This window comes from Octopus bimaculoides, chromosome 26, assembly GCF_046866305.1.
Source record: "Octopus bimaculoides isolate indiv1 chromosome 26, ASM4686630v1, whole genome shotgun sequence".
In the NCBI taxonomy this organism is placed as follows: Eukaryota; Metazoa; Mollusca; class Cephalopoda; order Octopoda; family Octopodidae; genus Octopus; species Octopus bimaculoides.
Window position 1 is genome coordinate 771,459 of NC_142953.1, and position 18,350 is coordinate 789,808.

An 18,350-nucleotide genomic window follows, 5' to 3' on the forward strand; every position below is an offset into this window, starting at 1 on the left:
TCTCTCTCTCTCCCTTACACAGGCCTCTCAAAGTTCTTGACATTCAATTCATATCTTACAATGAAGAACACACATAATTGGCATTAAATACCGTTTTCAGTCACTGCCTCTCCAGTGCATGGCAGCAAAGCACAAATCCAAAGTATTTATAATTAATATTCCACCCGTCTGTATGTTAGTCAAGAAATCTGTTTTAGGAGAACACAGATAAATTTGATGGGATTGTACTAGAAGTGGCATCAGTCAGAATTGAACTTATAATGCTAGGTTGTTGTTTCTCCTAAACTAGTATGCCTCTTAAAATTAAAGTAACTTTAATTACTTTACTAATGCAATAAAGTTTGTTAAAGTAAGTAGTTTAGATCATTATTAAACCTATGTGACTGGATTTTCATGGATGAGTTCATGAACTTTGGTTCTTTTCTCTAAATTATATATTTATATATTATATACTGTGAAACTTTTTGATAAATTGAATTTAATTGAGTTTGTACCTATAAATTTGGATTTTTATCCCTAATATTATTATATATATTTACATATATATATATATATATATATATATATATATATATATATATATATATATATATATTTATATATATATACACACACACATATATATATATGTATGTGTGTATAAATATATATATATATATACATACATACATACATACATACATACATTTATACATGTGTGTGTGTGTGAGAAATTATGATAAACACTATACATGTATATATGCACACATACACACACAACGAAACTTCAATCAAATTGAATCCCTATCATCTTAAAAAAGTAAAGGGCCTGTAATCTTAGACATGCCCCTAAAAAGATGGAATAGTCGTGGCTGGAATGCTTTTAATCTTAAGTCAGCTTGATCAGAATTGATCTGGGGGAACTAAACAACAACAACAACAACAACACGTTCAAATGCATAGATACTTTACCAACATAGACAAAAATCTTTACCAAACGACATCCTCCCCCCCCCCACCACCACCACCTCCACCACTCCATTTGAAACAAATGGGGGTCCTGGTAGGAAGAAATCACCTTAAATATATTCTATTATGAAGAACAAATTTAGGGGTGAGTCATTGTAGACATGAAAAGGTGAACCTAGAAAGGGCAGAGAGGAGGTGATTAGGAGTTAATAGGCTTTAGAGTGGAAGATAAGCTAGGTATGCTGTTTGGCTGACTCTGGGAGAAGATGGACCCAGTTGGGGGTCTTGTCAGTTGTTTATTATTACTCAGGGTATTATTGTACAATCTGACAAATGGAACCATTTGGATCTAATTAGCTATGTGGATGTGTATGGGTGTATGGGTGCACTTTTTACTGTGTGTGTGTGTGTGTGTGTGTGTATGGGTGTGTGCACATAGATATACTTGTCTATGCACATGCACACAAGCGTGTATATGAAATTCTCTGAGTTTAGTGTGTTTTGGTGTGTGTGTGTGAGAGAGAGAGAGAGAGAGAGAGAGAGAGAGAGAGAGAGAGAGGGGTAGAAAAAGAGAACAGGGGGGGAGCAAAAGATGTAGGACAAGATGGAGCAACCTTGAAAGAAGAGCAGAGAGAGAGATAGATAGATAGATAGATAGATAGATAGATAGATAGATGGCTGAATATATATATATATAAATATATATATATATATATATATATATATATAGAGAGAGAGAGAGAGAGAGAGAGAGAGAGAGAGAGAGATTAATAATAATGTGTGTGTGTATATATATATATATATGAGTTCTTCAGTTCTTCACAGCAGAACAAAGCAACTAATGAGAATGTCAAGTCAATTAGAGGTAGCCTGAAGAAGGGAGAGAAAGGAAGATGGATAATGAAAGAGAGAGAGAGAGAGAGAGAGAAGTGAAGAGGGGGCGGGGGGGGGTAGTGAGTTTTCAAAGTTGCTTTGAACTGAAAGAATAAAAACAAAAACACAAAAAAAAGTAAACAACAGAAGAAGCAGGTATTTCTTCGTTATTTTCACTGCTGCATTCTAATTAGTTTAATGTGGAAGTTATTTATTTACACACCAGAATTAAATAAATATAATAAATATAAATGTATAAATAAATGAATTATTGGTCCATTGAGGACAGAAGGTGGTCAGCTGGCTGAACTGTAAGAGCAGCAGAGAAATACCTCATGGTGTTTGTTTTAGTCTTGGGAAATATGTGTTGAAATGGTGCCAAAGTCAACTTTGGCTTTCATCCTTCTGAGAATGATGAAATAAAGGACCTGCCAAGCACTGGAGTTGTTTCTGATTCCGTCCCTCCTTCATTTTCTCACTTTCTTAGAATCGGATGATCTCAGCCAGTTTACTATGAAACAAATTGAAAATGCCAAGTCTGGATAACAGAAGAATGGTTAAGCTAACTTGTTAAAGTAAATCTTTTGCAGCTGACGACCAGATGTGTTGGGCATGGCTGGACCAATGTGCAAACACAGCACAGGGCACACTGGGGATGAAGAGAGAATGGTCAACACAATGGAAATATCCTGAAGCCAAAAATGTGCCACAGCTGAGTTATCAGAATGAAAATTGTTGAAGAAAACTGGAATTTATTACATGGAGGTAGAAAATGCTTCCAAGTTCCAAGCAATGGTTGCAGACTCTTAGACAAGGTGAAATTGTGATTCCAGCTGCAGTTGATGATGATGATGATGATGATATCCAAACATAGCCAGATGTTTTAGGGAAGATGTACAACTAAATTAATCAACTGAAGAGGAAAATAAGTGTAAAAATCACTAATGATGGTGATGATGATGATACTAATAATATTAGTTTCTTTTGGGTCTCAGGAAGTCCATCACATAAACCCCGCGTCCCCCTCCCCAACAAAACCAAATAAGTTCCGGGGTTTTGTATTTGGCCAACCTAATCAAGTCGCCCCCATCCTTGTGTTTGTGTAAGAAACCAATCTAAAAAAAAAAAGATTGTTCTCACAGCTGGGACAAGCCATACATTTGTAACATTCTGGAATTTATTAAAAAGCTGTGGCTGCTGGGTACTAATGAAGAATTGAAGCGTCCACTCAACAACTCCCTCCCTCTCTCCAACATTCATTCAACCTTATTTCAGTTACCTTACTACAATAATTACAACTCACTCCAATGTAAATTCCAGCCCCCACTTTAGCCCTATTACCCCTACAACACTCATAGCTGATCTTAATTTCATCAAACCCTTTTTTATTCTCTGTTACAACAGTCACATCTCATCCTCTCACCCTGCCGCCTGTATTAAACTTACCGATGTTCCCCTGCATGTCTTTTATAATGTAAGCCATTAGAAGCACAAAATGCAAACAATACAGATTTCTTTGATTCTTTCCTGCCAGCAGACTTCAGCGAAATTATAAGGAATTCCAAAACTCAAACTCTGGAATCTGACGAAATTCTTACGCTTAAATCCACAAAGACAGAAATAATTATTGCTCTTATTCAATTAGTCAATAACTCATATACCACCACCAACACCACCACCACCACCACCATCACTGCTACCATTACCACTACAACCACCACCACCACAACGACCATAACTACCACCACTACCACCAACACCACCACCACCATCACCACCACCACCAACACTGTGAAATTCCTTGAATCTTGAAACTGAGTCCAAAACAATAACAATCTAGATCTTCACCAAAGTCTCATCCCAAACACTTATCTAGTTCCTTAACTTGTGCTCAGAATTCTGAAAGAAGCCTATCGTATACACACACACACACACATATATGTATGTGTATATATGTATATATCTGTGTGTGTGTGTGTCTTTGTGTCTGTGTTTGTCCTCCCATCACCCCTTGACAACCGGTGTTGGTGTGTTTACATCCCTCTAACTTAAGAGTTTGGTAAAAGAGACTGATAGAATAAGTACTAAGATTACAAGCAATAGGTCCAGGTTGATTTGTTTGACTAAAACCCTTCAAGGTGGTGCTCCAGTATGGCCACAGTGAAATGATTGGAAACAAATAAAAGAAAATAATGAAAAGAAACGAATGAACAAAAAATTGTTGAAAAGCAGCCAATTTTGAAAGATGTGCTTGTGGGGGAGCAGTCGCTCCCCTTGCTCCCCTATTAACTACGCCACTGCACACATGCATTTAATCTGCCACCCTGTACCCCATATATGTATACATGTGTAGCCTGTCACCCTGTACCCTGCATATGTTTAAACAACCACCCTGTGCTCCATACAAACATGCCAACACTGTTGTTCTGTAAATATCTTGACACCAACTGGCAGAAGTTAGAATCAAGGTTGTCGTCTTCCTTATAGTGTTAAGCTATGTGAGTGTGAGTGTGAGTGTGAGTGTGTGTACATGTGTGTGTGAAGTAGAGAGAAGAGTGGTATCAAATGTATGTGTGCATGTGTGTGATAGATAGATAGCTCGAGAGTGTGAGAGAGAGAAAAGTGGTATCAAGTGTGTGTGTGTGTGTGTGTGTGTGTGAGAGTAAGCATCTGTAAGTAAGTAGGAATTCCTATGCGTAAGACAATGAGTGAGTGTATGAGTGGAAGACAGTATGCGTATGCATTCATGTGTATGTATGTGTGTGTGTGTATGTACGAGTGAATACATTATCATATATGTAATTTCTTCAAACTCTCTATATATATGTGTGTGTGTGCGTGTGTGCATGCGTGTGTGTTTGTATTTGTCAGGGCCAAGGTTGTCGTCCAACAACACAAAAGACCATTTCCAAAAGTCCTAATTACCAAATCCCATAATTACATTATACAATATCTTAAACAACATCTGATCTGTAATAAGGGTGGTGATGCTGCTGCTGCTGTTGATGGGGGTAGTGGAGATATATTTCATATGTTGAGGGTGGGGGGGGGGCTGTCTCTATTGTCAAACTGTCCTTCCATTTCACTTCCTTATTTCGTCTTACAAACATTCTGCTGATGTTTTAGATTTCATTTCAGAACTTTCTGAAATTTCTCCCCATCGTTAGCACGCTGGACAAAATGCTTAGCAGCAATTCCTCCATCTTTATGTTCTGAGTTCAGATCCTGCTAGAGTCGACTTTGGCTTTCATTCTTTTGGGGTTGACAGTGGGGTAAAATATATGAATCCCAGTATACCCATCATGATAAGGGTACACCAGGCCCATGCTTCACAACCATATGTGCATTTCTAACACCAAGAGCAACCAGGGAGTGTCTGTAACTGATTGCAGAACAAATGTCACAGAGAGATATCATTTGAAGATCAGTGACATTTTTTTTTTAGTTCCAGGTATCCAATCAATATAAAGAAAACCACACTACCTTAGTTGTAATCAATACCCAATCACACCTCATCATTAAAAAAGCATTAAAAAAACAAATTGCTATTTTTATTGCAAACACCGTGTTTGTTTTTCATGTTATGTTTTTTTTCTTATTTCCTGATTCCAATGTAATACATCTTATGGTATTTATTGTTGCTGTTGTTGTTGCTTGAGCAGATGGGGATGGAAGCAGGAGGAGTTGGGTACAGTGGGGGGTGTGCCTTAATGCAGGCATCATTAACTGCAATCACTTATAATTCCCATTAAAACAGACTTTAATGAAACGAGTTCCGTTTCTCCTCAAACCATTTCTCAGGCCACCACCTCAGTCGAAGTCGAAAGCTGTCTGTCATCCTGGAGGTTGTTAACAGCAGAGAGAGCTCTTTAAGTAATTTATTTACTACGTAATCAACACTTTCTATTTCTTATCACACCATTAATTGCCACTGGCTGCATTCAATGAGACAACCTCAAAGATGCTGGCTTTTAGATTTGCCTTTTATTTATTTATTTCTCATTACATCAGACCATGCCTCCCCAAAAACTACTTTCCTTGTTTCTCTCTCTCTCTCTCACACACACACACACACACACACAAAATATCTCTCCACTCCACACACACACCTCACACTCTCCATAGCTCCCACATGCTATCTTGCTCTACCCCTACCTCACACTTATCCTATCTCTTTCTCTCTCTCTCTTTCACACACACACACAATATCTCTACACAGATTTCTCTCTCTCTCTCTCTCTCTTAACTTTCACACATTCTTTCCCTCCTGACACACACACACACAATCTTATGTTGTCTCATACTTTCTCTCCCTTTCTCCCCCCCCCTACTCTACACACTTTCTTTCTCTCAGTTTTTCCCTCTCTCAGCCTCTCTCTCTCTCTCTCTCTCTCTCTCTCTTGTATTTTGATTCTATGTCTCATCTCTTAAAGACACTCAGCATGATAAAGTACAACTTCAAACAGGATTTGTCAACACAAAACAGCTGGCTTCTTATTGATGCGGCTGTTGTCATTGTGTGGCCAAGTGGACACCTCTCATAAATAAAGGAAACTGACCAAAAGTTTGGACATGAGCCCCATCCCCCCGCCACCACCACCACCACATTTGTAGCCCTGCCTTGAGTTCTGACTGTTCTAATCCAACTTCTCTTAATCTAGTTTAGTACAGGCAAGATTAAGGTAAGATGATGGACTGAGCCTGAATGAGGATTAATCATAAATGACAACAATGACCACCACCACCATCAGGAAGACCACTGCCTTTTACAATCATTGCCACTACTGTTACCACTGCCACAACAACCACCAACACTACAACTACTATCACCACATCTATCACTTCCACCACAACTATTAAAGGGTAAAGACCCCCTTCAATCATTTAATGACCATGGGATTGCACCTAGAAAGTTCCCCTCCCAGGCACAAGTCCAAGCAAGGTTGTTTTATGGAAGACCAGCAGTCGCCCATGCATACCAGCCTCCCCTCTCAACGCCACCGATGTTATCCAAGGAAAAGGCAAAGGGGCTGATACAGCTTGGCATCAGTGGCATCATAACTCATTTCTACAGCTGAGTGAACTGGGGCAACATGAAATCAAGTGTCTTGCTCAAGAACACAACACACAGCCCAGTCTGGGAATTGAACTCTCTACCTCATGATTGTGATCCTGACACTCTAACCACTGAGCTATGCACCTTCGCGAGTAAACTGATCCATTAACAAACTGTTACAAATGATGTTACCCTTCACAGAATAAAACACAAAATGTCAATAAACAAATAAATACAAACTATGTGAGGAGAATTTTTAAAAGTGTATCATTATTAATGTGATGTATAGAAATAAGAGGCAATCACTGCAGAAACTCTGCAACAAATTACAGAGTAACAAATTAAATATGGTCCATTGACTTAGAAGAAAATCTGAGTGGAGAAATCCTTTTGATAGAAGTGGTATTATTGGCTGATGTAGACATGAGAGACGGATGCATTAGCAAGGTAATTTGATGTGAATGTGTTATAACAGTATGTAATCTATACAGTAAAATGTATAAGCAGTGCAAAGTGGACTGTTTCTTTGTAGATTGAATAAATCTTGTTGGGTTCTCATCAGAGGCGTGTTATCTCCATTAATTTCACCAATTCCAGAGAAACAAGCAGACAATCTCTTTATATAGTCAACAATAACAGTAGCAACAGAAGATTGGAATGACTGATTTGCATACCATAAGCATTGACACTTTATTTAATATCAGAGGCCTGTCAAGCGGGGGTTTCAGTTCAAATAGTATCAAGGTACGATATATGTAACCTGTATAGTAGATATACAAACAGTGTGGACAGACAGGCAGATGGTTAGATATAGAGGTATATGTATGTGTATATCATCATCATCATCATCATCATCATCGTTTAACGTCCGCTTTCCATGCTAGCATGGGTTGGACGATTTGACTGAGGACTGGTGAAACCGGATGGCAACACCAGGCTCCAATCTAATTTGGCAGAGATTCTACAGCTGGATGCCCTTCCTAACGCCAACCACTCAGAGAGTGTAGTGGGTGCTTTTACGTGTCACCCGCACGAAAATGGCCACGCTCGAAATGGTGTCTTTTATGTGCCACCCGCACAAGCCAGTCCAGGGGCACTGGCAACGATCTCGCTCGAAAATCCTACGGGAGCCAGTCAGGCGGTACTGGCAACGGCCACGCTCAAAATGGTGCATCTCATGTGCCACCCGCACAAGAACCAGTCCAGGGGCACTGGCAACGATCTTACTTGGCTTGCCGGGTCTTCTCACGCACAGCACATTTCCAAAGGTCTTGGTCAGTAGTCATCGCCTCGGTGAGGCCCAATATACGAAGGTCTTGCCTCACCACCTCAGCCCAGGTCTTCCTGGGCCTACCTCTTCCACGGGTTCCCTCAACTGTTAGGGTGTGGCACTTTTTCACGCAGCTATCCTCATCCATTCTCACCACATGTCCATACCAGCGCAATCGTCTCTCTTGCACACCACAACTGATGCTTCTAATGTTCAGCTTTTCTCTCAAGATACTTACACTCTGACGGGTATTCACATTGACATTATACATCCAACGGAGCATAAATAAATATATATATATAGCTAGCCGATATGGAAGGGAATACGGCAAATACATATGTATGTATGTATGTATGTATGTATGTATGTATGTGTGTATATATATATATATATATATATATATATATATATATATATATATATATATATATATATATATATATATATATATTAATAATTTAGAGAAGAACCACCAAGATGCAATCCAAACAATGAAGGATATCAGACACCATCAAGAAAAGCGTACCCTTCAAAATACTGATTTAAAAAACTATAAAATCCAAAAGAAAATCTATAATCCATAAAATCTATAAAATATTAGATTAAAAATTTAATTCAGTTTAGTAAATTTATAAAAACAGAAGTGAATAATAGACTATGTGTGTTTCATGGCGACATAATAGTGGAAAAGATCTGTGCAATTTACAATAGCTGGGAAGCACTGGTTTAATCAAACAAATCAACACTAAGTCATCTGGATGTAAACAAACCAACACTGGCTGTCAAGTGTCAGTGGCAGACAAACATACAAAGGAACACACATAAGTGTATGCATGATATAAGTATAGAAAACCATTCATTGTACAGCATAGCCATCACTTGCAAGAGAGAGGACAACTGGGTAACAAGCTGTACCATGCTTTCACTTATAGTTTCATGTGCCTGTGTAGTCATGAGAAAAAAACAATCATCTTCTTGGACTCACTCAGGGACTAGTGACAGCCCCAGGATCTGAGTGGTAAAGGGGTAAAAAGGGCTGCAGCAACAGTTGATTGGGACTGATTGGCAGCTGAGTAAGCTGGAGACCTGTGGGGAAATAAAGTGCCCTGCTCAAAGGCACAACATAGCAGCCGGTCAAGAAACTGAACCCACGATTTCATGACCAGGAGACAAACACCTTAACCACTAGGCTACAAAATTCTATAAATATCAGACAGCAGACATTAGCACAGAAATAGAGTATAGCACAGAGTACAAAGAGTAACAATAGTTGTATACTGCTGTCTACAAACATTATCACATGAGCTCCATATCAGAAGGCTGTATATTTTTAATTAACTCTACTCATTAACAAAATATTAAATAACTCAATTAATATTGTGAGGCAATGATTATAACTGCTGCTAATTTTTTGTTTTATTTCTCAAAGATATTTCCTTTCAAGTATTTTCTCTTAATTGAACTGTTTCTGTTCAAAACCATTCGTTGCTGATGGCAGCTTGTCTCTTGATATAGGAATGCACAATGATGTGTGTGTGTGTGTGTGTGTAAATATGTATGTATGCATTGAATATTGGCACCAACTCTCACCTCACCTGTTGTCCCTGTTGTCACTGTTTAACCCCAGGTCAGCCATGTTCAAACAGTCCCATGATCACTAGCCATGACCATCCTGCCTTTTTGAATATCCAGGAATACACTGTCCAATGTGTCGTCCTTATCAAAGATGGTAAAAGTTATGATTTGAAGGAGATTTAGCTATTGTTTCTAGCAAAGCTAACGATCACACAGAGGCTCTGTTGTGAACTCATTAACATGGACGTTGCTGATAATATTGTTGGCCTTTATCTTTTACTGGTTTCAATCATTAGACTATGGTCATACTGGAGCAAAGTCAACTTCAGAAGAATTTGAACCCAGAACGTAAGGAAGGACGAAATGTCACAAAGCATTTTGCCCAGCGTGCTAACGACTCTGCCAGCTCACTGCGTTAATAATAATAATAATCCTTTCTACTAGAGGCACAAGGCCTGAAATGTTAGGGGAAGGAATTTATTGATTTCATCGATCCCAGCATTTCACTGGTACATAATTTATCAACCCCGAAAGGATGAAAGGCAAAGTCAACCTTGGCAGAATTTGAACGGACAAAATACCTGGCTTTGCCCAGCTGCTAACAACTTTACCAGCTCACCACCCTAATTAATACTAATGATGATGATGATGATAATAGTTTTACAAAGGCATAAGAGGGCCAGGAATTTGGGCGAAAGGAACAGTCAATTGTGTTGACTCCAGTACTAACTTTGGTATTAAGAATAATCAGAAAGATTCCAAAATGAAGAATTTTTCATAGTCAAATATATGCATGCGAATGTATTACATGTAAGTATGTGTGTATAACCATATATACACACACACACACATATATATGATGGTACCCGGAGATTATGATAAACTCTTCCTTTCTCTCTGTAAACTTGAAAAGCATGCAAAACTTTTCAAACATGACAATAATTTTATAAATACATTCAAACATACATACATACAAGTTATGTGTTTATACAAAGAAGAAGAAGAAGAAGAAGAAGAAGAAGAAGAAGAAGAAGAAGAAGAAGTAACAGCTAGAGGTGAACAACAATAATGATGATAATGATAATGATAGAGGAGAAAAAGACGAAGAATGTGAAATGATGACAGCAATAACAACAAGCAGAGTATAACAGAGATAGAAGGGGACAGAGATATATTAGGGCTCATGTTTCAATAATATGTCGAATAGGTTTAGATGAGAACTTCATTAATTTTCCATTGATAAACTTCAAATCCTCACAAGGGCCCAGGTTGAGGCCACAGTTGTCACAACTAGCTTTATCAATGAAATTTAGTGGGAAGTACCAAAGTTTTACAGGCTTTTTTTTCTTTTTTTTTTTTGTAGCAAAGAACCACATAGCCTGATGAAATATGAGCCCCTAGCAGATTTACTCTCCCACCGAAATATTTTACAATGATACTTTTACAAAATGGCAGTTCCTTTACAATTCGTCCTCTCAACAAAACACACACATACATATACATATAAATATATATATATACACATATATATATATATATACACACACACACATCTACATTTTTATTCAAGCGACATGGAGATGAGAGAGGGCAGGAAGACAGCAGCAACCGAAAAAAGTTTTAAGAAGGAACAAGGATTTTCTTGTTGATATGGCTGTTATTGTCACCCGCTACAACCAAACCTCTCTCTCTCTCTCTCTTTCTCATGCTTGCTGGTTTTGTTTGCTGTACTTACCGATTCCATTTGTGTAGAGTTGTTTGCTAAGTCCTAGAATCCCAATGTTAGCATCGATATCCAAGTCTTCATCGTAAAGAATCTCCGCATCCTCCGAAGTGTGTGACAAAGGGCTTTTCGCATACATATCCTCCCTCGGGCGGACACACTAACCTCCAGTCACTCTCTCACCTTATGCTCCACATACATAGAAGTAGGTGTATGTTTCTGTATGTATATAAATATATAAATATATATATATGTATATATATATGTGTGTGTGTGTACGTGTTGTTACTATGTGTGCGTATGTGTTCCAGTAAGTAAGAGAATGCACCTATATGTAGTCATAGACTTCCCTTCTCTTCTAAGAAACCTCATCAATTTGCCTCTATACTCCTCTTCTAACTTGCCACCTCTGCCCCTACCTCTCTCCCCAAACCCCTTACACACTCAACTTTACTTTCTTCTCTCTCTCTCTCTCTCTCTCTCAGCCTCCCCATCTTTTTTCTCCCTCCTCCTCTTCCTTCTCCTCCTTCACCTCTTTCCTTCCTGTTCTCACTTGTCTTACAGCCTTCTCCTCCTACCCCATCCCACCCCTGACCCCCACGTCCACCCCTCCTACCCTACCCACCTCCACCGTCGCCGCCACTTCAAATTCTAATTCCACCCTGTTGATCTCATTCTTTCTCTCTACCTCTCCACCCTCCAATCCTCACACGTTTACACACACACACACACACACATGCCTGTAGACATGCTCACATGTACTTCACTTACAGGCACATACTACACATACATCCATGCACACATGCAAGATTATATACACACACACACATACACACACACATATATATATATACACGCATACATATATACACATATATATATATACACATACACATATATACATATATAATGTAAATATTACATGTTCCACAGATAACCAAAAGTAACATTATAAATATGTATATATATATATATATATATATATATATATATATACATATATACACACACACACACATATACACCCAGAAACAAGTGTTAACATGCACACACACACACACGTGTGTGTCTTGAATTACATCCAAAATGCTTAGTGATACTGGTAATGTAAGTTCAAATCCTTGTAAAAGATATTTTGCCCCCAGGGAAGAAACACAGACAAAACACACATGCACGCACTCTCTCTCTCTCTCTCTCTCTCATTCTCACACACATAAACACACACACTCTCGTACACACACAAGCACATGCACACACACCCACACTCAGGTTATTGCTGTTGTTGTTGTTTAACCCCAGGTCAAGTCTGGCTGAGCAGACCTCTGAGCAAATTCTAACCATGACCCTCTTGTCTTTATTTCTGTCCTTACTTTAGACAGCCGGCTGTGACCGATTCCATAATTAAATGTGTAGAGGTAGAGACTCACAGCTAATATAGCAGACTGTGAGTTGTAAAAGATATATATATGGCTGCTATTTCTTGCAAGTCAAATGACCACATAGAGGCTCTCTCCTAATGAGTTTTCACTTATCAAGTAAATCCACATCATGATGATGATGCTGATGGTAGATTATGGGCGTCAAGATAGCAGGAATGGTGGTGGTGGTGGTGGTGGGGTGAGTCTGATGTTGATGATGACAATGGTGGTAGTGGTGGCAGTAGCAGTATTGATGATGATGATGATGGTGAAAATGATGGTGAAAATGATGGTGGTGGTGGTGGTGGCAGCGGTAGTAGTGTTGGTGGTGATATTGATGATGACGATGATGAGAATGATGATTATGGTGGTGGTGGTGGTGGTGGTGGTGATGATGATGATGAAGAATATTCTAACATCATGAGGTCAACGTTGTTGCTTGATCTTAAATCAGCACTGATCAAGATGATTTACGACTGACAAGACTTATGACCAAGAAGACTTATGATTAAAGATATTACATTTGAGAACATTCAGTCTTTTATGCTATCCAAGGATACATTGTTCAAAGAGTCCTTCCCTTTTTAAAAACTACAGTGAATACTTTGAAGGAATTTGGCTACTGATTCCAGCATGTCAAGCAACCATGTAGAGGTTTCCTAGTCACTCATTGAGTTCAAGGTAGGGATCAGCCACCAGTCATCTTAAGGTATTGAGATATTATCAGGAGTGTCATTTGATTAGGGCCCCAGTTTTAACCTATATAAGCTGTAGCTCTGTGAGGGCCCCAGTGTATTCTCTGCTGATGGGGGGGGGGGGGGGGACTATAATGCTGTCAAAACTGCCCAATCACTGACATGGAGACATCTGTCACACCTTTTCGTTTTCCTAATTGAAACCATTTTATCTCCAGAGCTAATAATCCTTTCTACCATAGGCACCAGGCCTGAAATTTGGCAGGAGGGGACAAGTTGATTAAATTGGTCCCATTGTCTCAGTGCTATTTGTTTTATCGACCCTGAAAGGATGAAAGGCAAAGCTGACCTCGGCAGAGGCATGAGTGCCACAAATTCAGATGTGAACCCTGTTAATGATGCTAATATAGTCTAAGAGAAAAAAAAAAGTTGAAAATAGAAATAGAAAAAGAGATGACAAGGATTTTGATAATTATTTTATGTGTCCATCCACTTCTAAAACACTTTAGTGTGGTTTGGTCGCTATTTCTAGCAGGTGTATTAGTGCATAGAGGCTCCCTTGAGTGGTTATTTTTGTGGTTTAGCCCTAGGTCGTCCCTAACTTAGCAGCCATACTAGCCATGCCCATCCTGTCTTTTCCAAGACCATATTCCATGTGTTTGCTTCCAAGACAGTAGGGTGGAATTAGGAGTTTGACTGCTATTTCTAGCAAATCAAGAGACCATCCATGCGGTGAGCATGAAATTAACGATGGTGACAATTTTGGTGATGGTGATGATGATGTTATCATTAATTATTGATAACGAACATGAGACTAATGAGTTTATTGATTCCATCGTGTGGTGTCTTCCATAAACGGCAGATAATAAACAACACGATGACAATGACAACTATTTGACAATTATTGCAGAAGAATGGAGGCATAGAGAAGGAGGGGGTTGTGTGTGTGTGTGTGTGTGTGTGTGTGTGTGTGTGTGTGTGAGTGAGTGAGAGAGAGAGAGAGAGGGAGAGAGATCAATGACAAACATTGATTTTATCAGGTGAAGTATAATTGCTGCTGCTGCTGATGATGATGATGATGACAATGAAAATGGTGGTGATGGTAATGATGGTGGTGGTGGTGACGATGATGATGATGATGATGATGAAAATGATGATGGTGGTGACGATGATGGTGGTGGTGGTGGTGTTGGTGGTGGTGGTGGAGGTTCTTCAATATGGAGGCAGTAGGTCTGAATTTTTTTAATTAATTCACTTATGAATGTCGAGAACAAAATCTTAATGAGAAATTAACAAAGAACATATGCGGGTGGGTGTATGTGTATCTAAATGTACAAATATATGTGTGTGTGAGAGAGAGAGTAGTTTATATCTGAATGTGAAACGCATAAGCTAAAATTGTTTATACATTTTTTATAATTATATGAATACCAATACAGTAGCATATGATTAATATCATTATTGTTATTATTACTACCATTACTATTATTACTACCATTATTATTACCATTATTGTTATTATGATCATTATTATTATTATTATTATTACATATTTGTGCAGTGATTTTTGTGTGTGTAGAACTAATTATGAAATATAAATGTATTTGACAACATCTGAAGTGGAAGGATTACGATTGCACACACACACACACACACACACAAGCATGCACACACGCAAGCACACACGCATTTGCAATTTTGATCAGTCCCCGAGCCATGTGTGCCAGATTCCAAGAGCTAGGTATGCACGTATTCCTTCATTAAAACACTGGCTGTTATGCAAAAGCCCCTAAAATGCTGGAAGCATACATTTACAAGCACGCCTTCTTCTGCATCCCTTTGCACAAAGCACAGCAACAGACGTATTGTCAGGAAGTAGGGTAAAAAATACTATTGCTTCCTTCACCAACATTTTAACATGTGTTTGTTGAGACAAACCCAGTTTTTTTATTCCCCAAAAGCAATCCTAACCCCATTTCCTTCGCTTGGCCACATCCTACAAAGACCAGTAGGTGTGAGGACTTTTTTTTTTTTGTTGCTTTCGATAAATCTTCCTCTTTAAGCCATCTTTAGTACATGTGTCTTCTACAGAGGGGAACTTTTTATGAAGAAATAAAGTGCTGTAATCAATCAGATAAGACATCCAGAGGAGAAACTGAGAAATAAAAGCAAAAAAAAACAAGGAAAAGAAAAGAGAAAAAAAAAAGATGATGGACGGAAGCATAAGGCCAATGTGTTACATGGTGAAGGAAAGGAAGAATAACTGATATTTTGGGCAGTTTGTCCTTTGTCAAGATAGATGGGAGGAAAAGGGCAAGAGAAGGGGGAAATGTATATAAAGAGAAATAGAAAGGAGGGAGGGTTTTTGAAAGCGGCTGTAAAATCAATATCTCATTCTTTCTCTTTCAAGACATAACATATTGATTTGGTTCTCTCATTAGGTTTTTATTTGTTTCCCCCCTTGCTTTTGTTTTATATATATATATATATATAAAACCATTTTAACAGTGATTCTCAAAGTGGCTACAGCTATAAATAACAGCAGGTAATATATAAATAGGGATGAAGGCAGCGATCTGGCAGAATTGTTAGCAAACTTGGCAAAGGAGCTTCTTTCTAGGCAGTAATATACCTGCTAGAAATAGCAACCAAATCACACTAAATTGTCTTAAAAATTCTTCAAACAGGTGCCCCAGCATGGTCACAGTCTAATGCCTGAAACAAGCAGAAGATAAAAGATATTCCAGTTTGACAGGAGCCAAAATAAAAGTTGGAACCATTACAGAACATCAAATGAGACCAATTATGGAGAGGCATCCCCTGAGAACACAGAGAAGCATAAACCATGATAATAATTGTTCCACCAAATTCTGGAAACTTTATGCTCTTAGATTTACAGGGTCCCCATACATCTGTCTCAACAAAGGACCAATTCTACTTTGCCTTCCCTAGTATTTCTCTGTCGTTACTTCAAGAATGAATTTACAACTCCGACAAAAGATAAAAGCATAAACAAACAAGATATTGTTTTCTTATCAAGCCCATTGGTCATACAATATATTGAAGGCATTTCCATTTTGTTACGTGATACAATGCCACACCTATTCCATGTGTCACCATGTTCTCTCTCTCTCTCTCTCCCCCCCCATCTCTCTCAGACATTCTATCATGCTCTTCTTTCAGCTTTCCACTCTCCCCCCCTGCCACATTATTCCTCCCCCTACCCCCAACAATCATACATATACATGTATTACATCATTCACAGACATAGCAAGTTATAATAAATGATGTCAACACGATGAAAGTTTCCAAGATAGAAAGTGTTACAAAAGACGATGGAGTTACTCGATGCCCAGATGTCCTCAAAAGAGCCACTCAGTGAGACTGAACCTGAAACCTAATGGTTACAAAGCAAACTACTTAACCACACAGCCAGCTCTGCATTATTTCTTGCATATATTTCAGCCAAACCAGAGAGGTGTATCATTATGTTAGAAGACAGACATCAAAATAATGAGACTCAGCTAATATTTTATTATAGCTAATAGTATAACTAATTATATGCTGCATTGATACTAAAACAGGATTAAGCAACTAATCTGTTATAATTGCTTTTAATTAAAACTATTATGAGACGTAATTTTCATTGTGATAATTATTCCATAAGCTTTTTATTTCTAGAGTAAACAAAAAATAGACAGATAAATACATACATCTCTCTCTCTCTCTCTCTCTCACTTTATATATATTCTTTTATTCTACGGGATACGCCAAAACACACAGACAAATACATAAAAACACCAGGACTAACAAGAATATATAACATACAGAAAATAGCACTACTAGGCACCGCACACATCATACATAAAACACTTTCAATACAGTGAAAATAAGAACATCACAACAAACCACAGCACATACCCAAGGCACACAGAGCTGCGCTCAGTAGTGCAGTGAAAGCATGTGATAAGAATAGGACAACCGAATAATAATAATAATAATAATTTAGGCACAAGACCAGTAATTTTAGAGGTGGGGGGTAAGAAGAAGAAGAAGATGATGATGATGGGGAGGAGGAGGAACCGTGATACCAACCATTGTTGAGTAAACAAAGAGAATATGTAATTGTCTGCAAATTACAATAACTGCTATTTAATAATGCCGTAGTTGGTTCCTACAACTGTAGTGAAACAACATTACACCATTGCTGAATGTGAAGAATTCAGTAGATTCCGGAAGCAAGGGGGTGGGGCAGAACAAGAGAAAGAAAATTACCAAATTCCTAAGACATCCTGTGTAAGGTTTACATAAAGGTTAATCTAATTTAGGAAATGGGATTTGGTGATCACAGCTGAGAATTAAGAAAAAACTGAATTAATTATGTATATGAGTGGTCCTGAAGATATTACTGGTATAAATGACATAAGTTTGGAATTTGAATGGAGGAAAGGAATTAAAACATGAAACCAGGTGGTGTTGAAACGTGTGCAACAGAAAGTTAATCTGTTTGGCACCAAACCTGTGAAAAATAGCAACGAATACAAAATGCAGTTGTGTTTTTATAAGCAGTTATGTACACACACATACACACACACACACACATAGACACAAGTAAACGTGCGCATAGTATATATATATATATATATATATATATATATACATATAACATATATGTAACTGAATACAGATGATGACATGTAAATGTTGTGTGTGTAAATACAAACATCATATATATATATATATATATATATATATATATATATATATATATGCGTGTGTGTGTGTGTGTGCG

General features: G+C 38.1%; 1 protein-coding gene across 10 annotated transcripts in view; it reads right to left on the reverse strand.

The window, feature by feature from the left end:
• Positions 1-18,350, reverse strand: part of LOC106883520 (rap1 GTPase-activating protein 1) — a 411,187-nt gene that overhangs the window by 357,189 nt on the left and 35,648 nt on the right. The window contains exon 1 of one of the 10 annotated variants that reach the window (XM_089342804.1): positions 11,458-11,685. The exons of 7 other annotated variants lie outside the window; for them this stretch is intronic. In XM_089342804.1, the coding sequence (XP_089198930.1) occupies positions 11,458-11,584 (127 nt within the window). In that variant the 5' untranslated portion in view covers positions 11,585-11,685. Of the gene's footprint in view, positions 1-11,457; positions 11,686-18,350 lie in introns of those variants that run through there. 2 more of the 10 variants (XM_089342808.1, XM_089342805.1) reach the window with 2 other exon arrangements.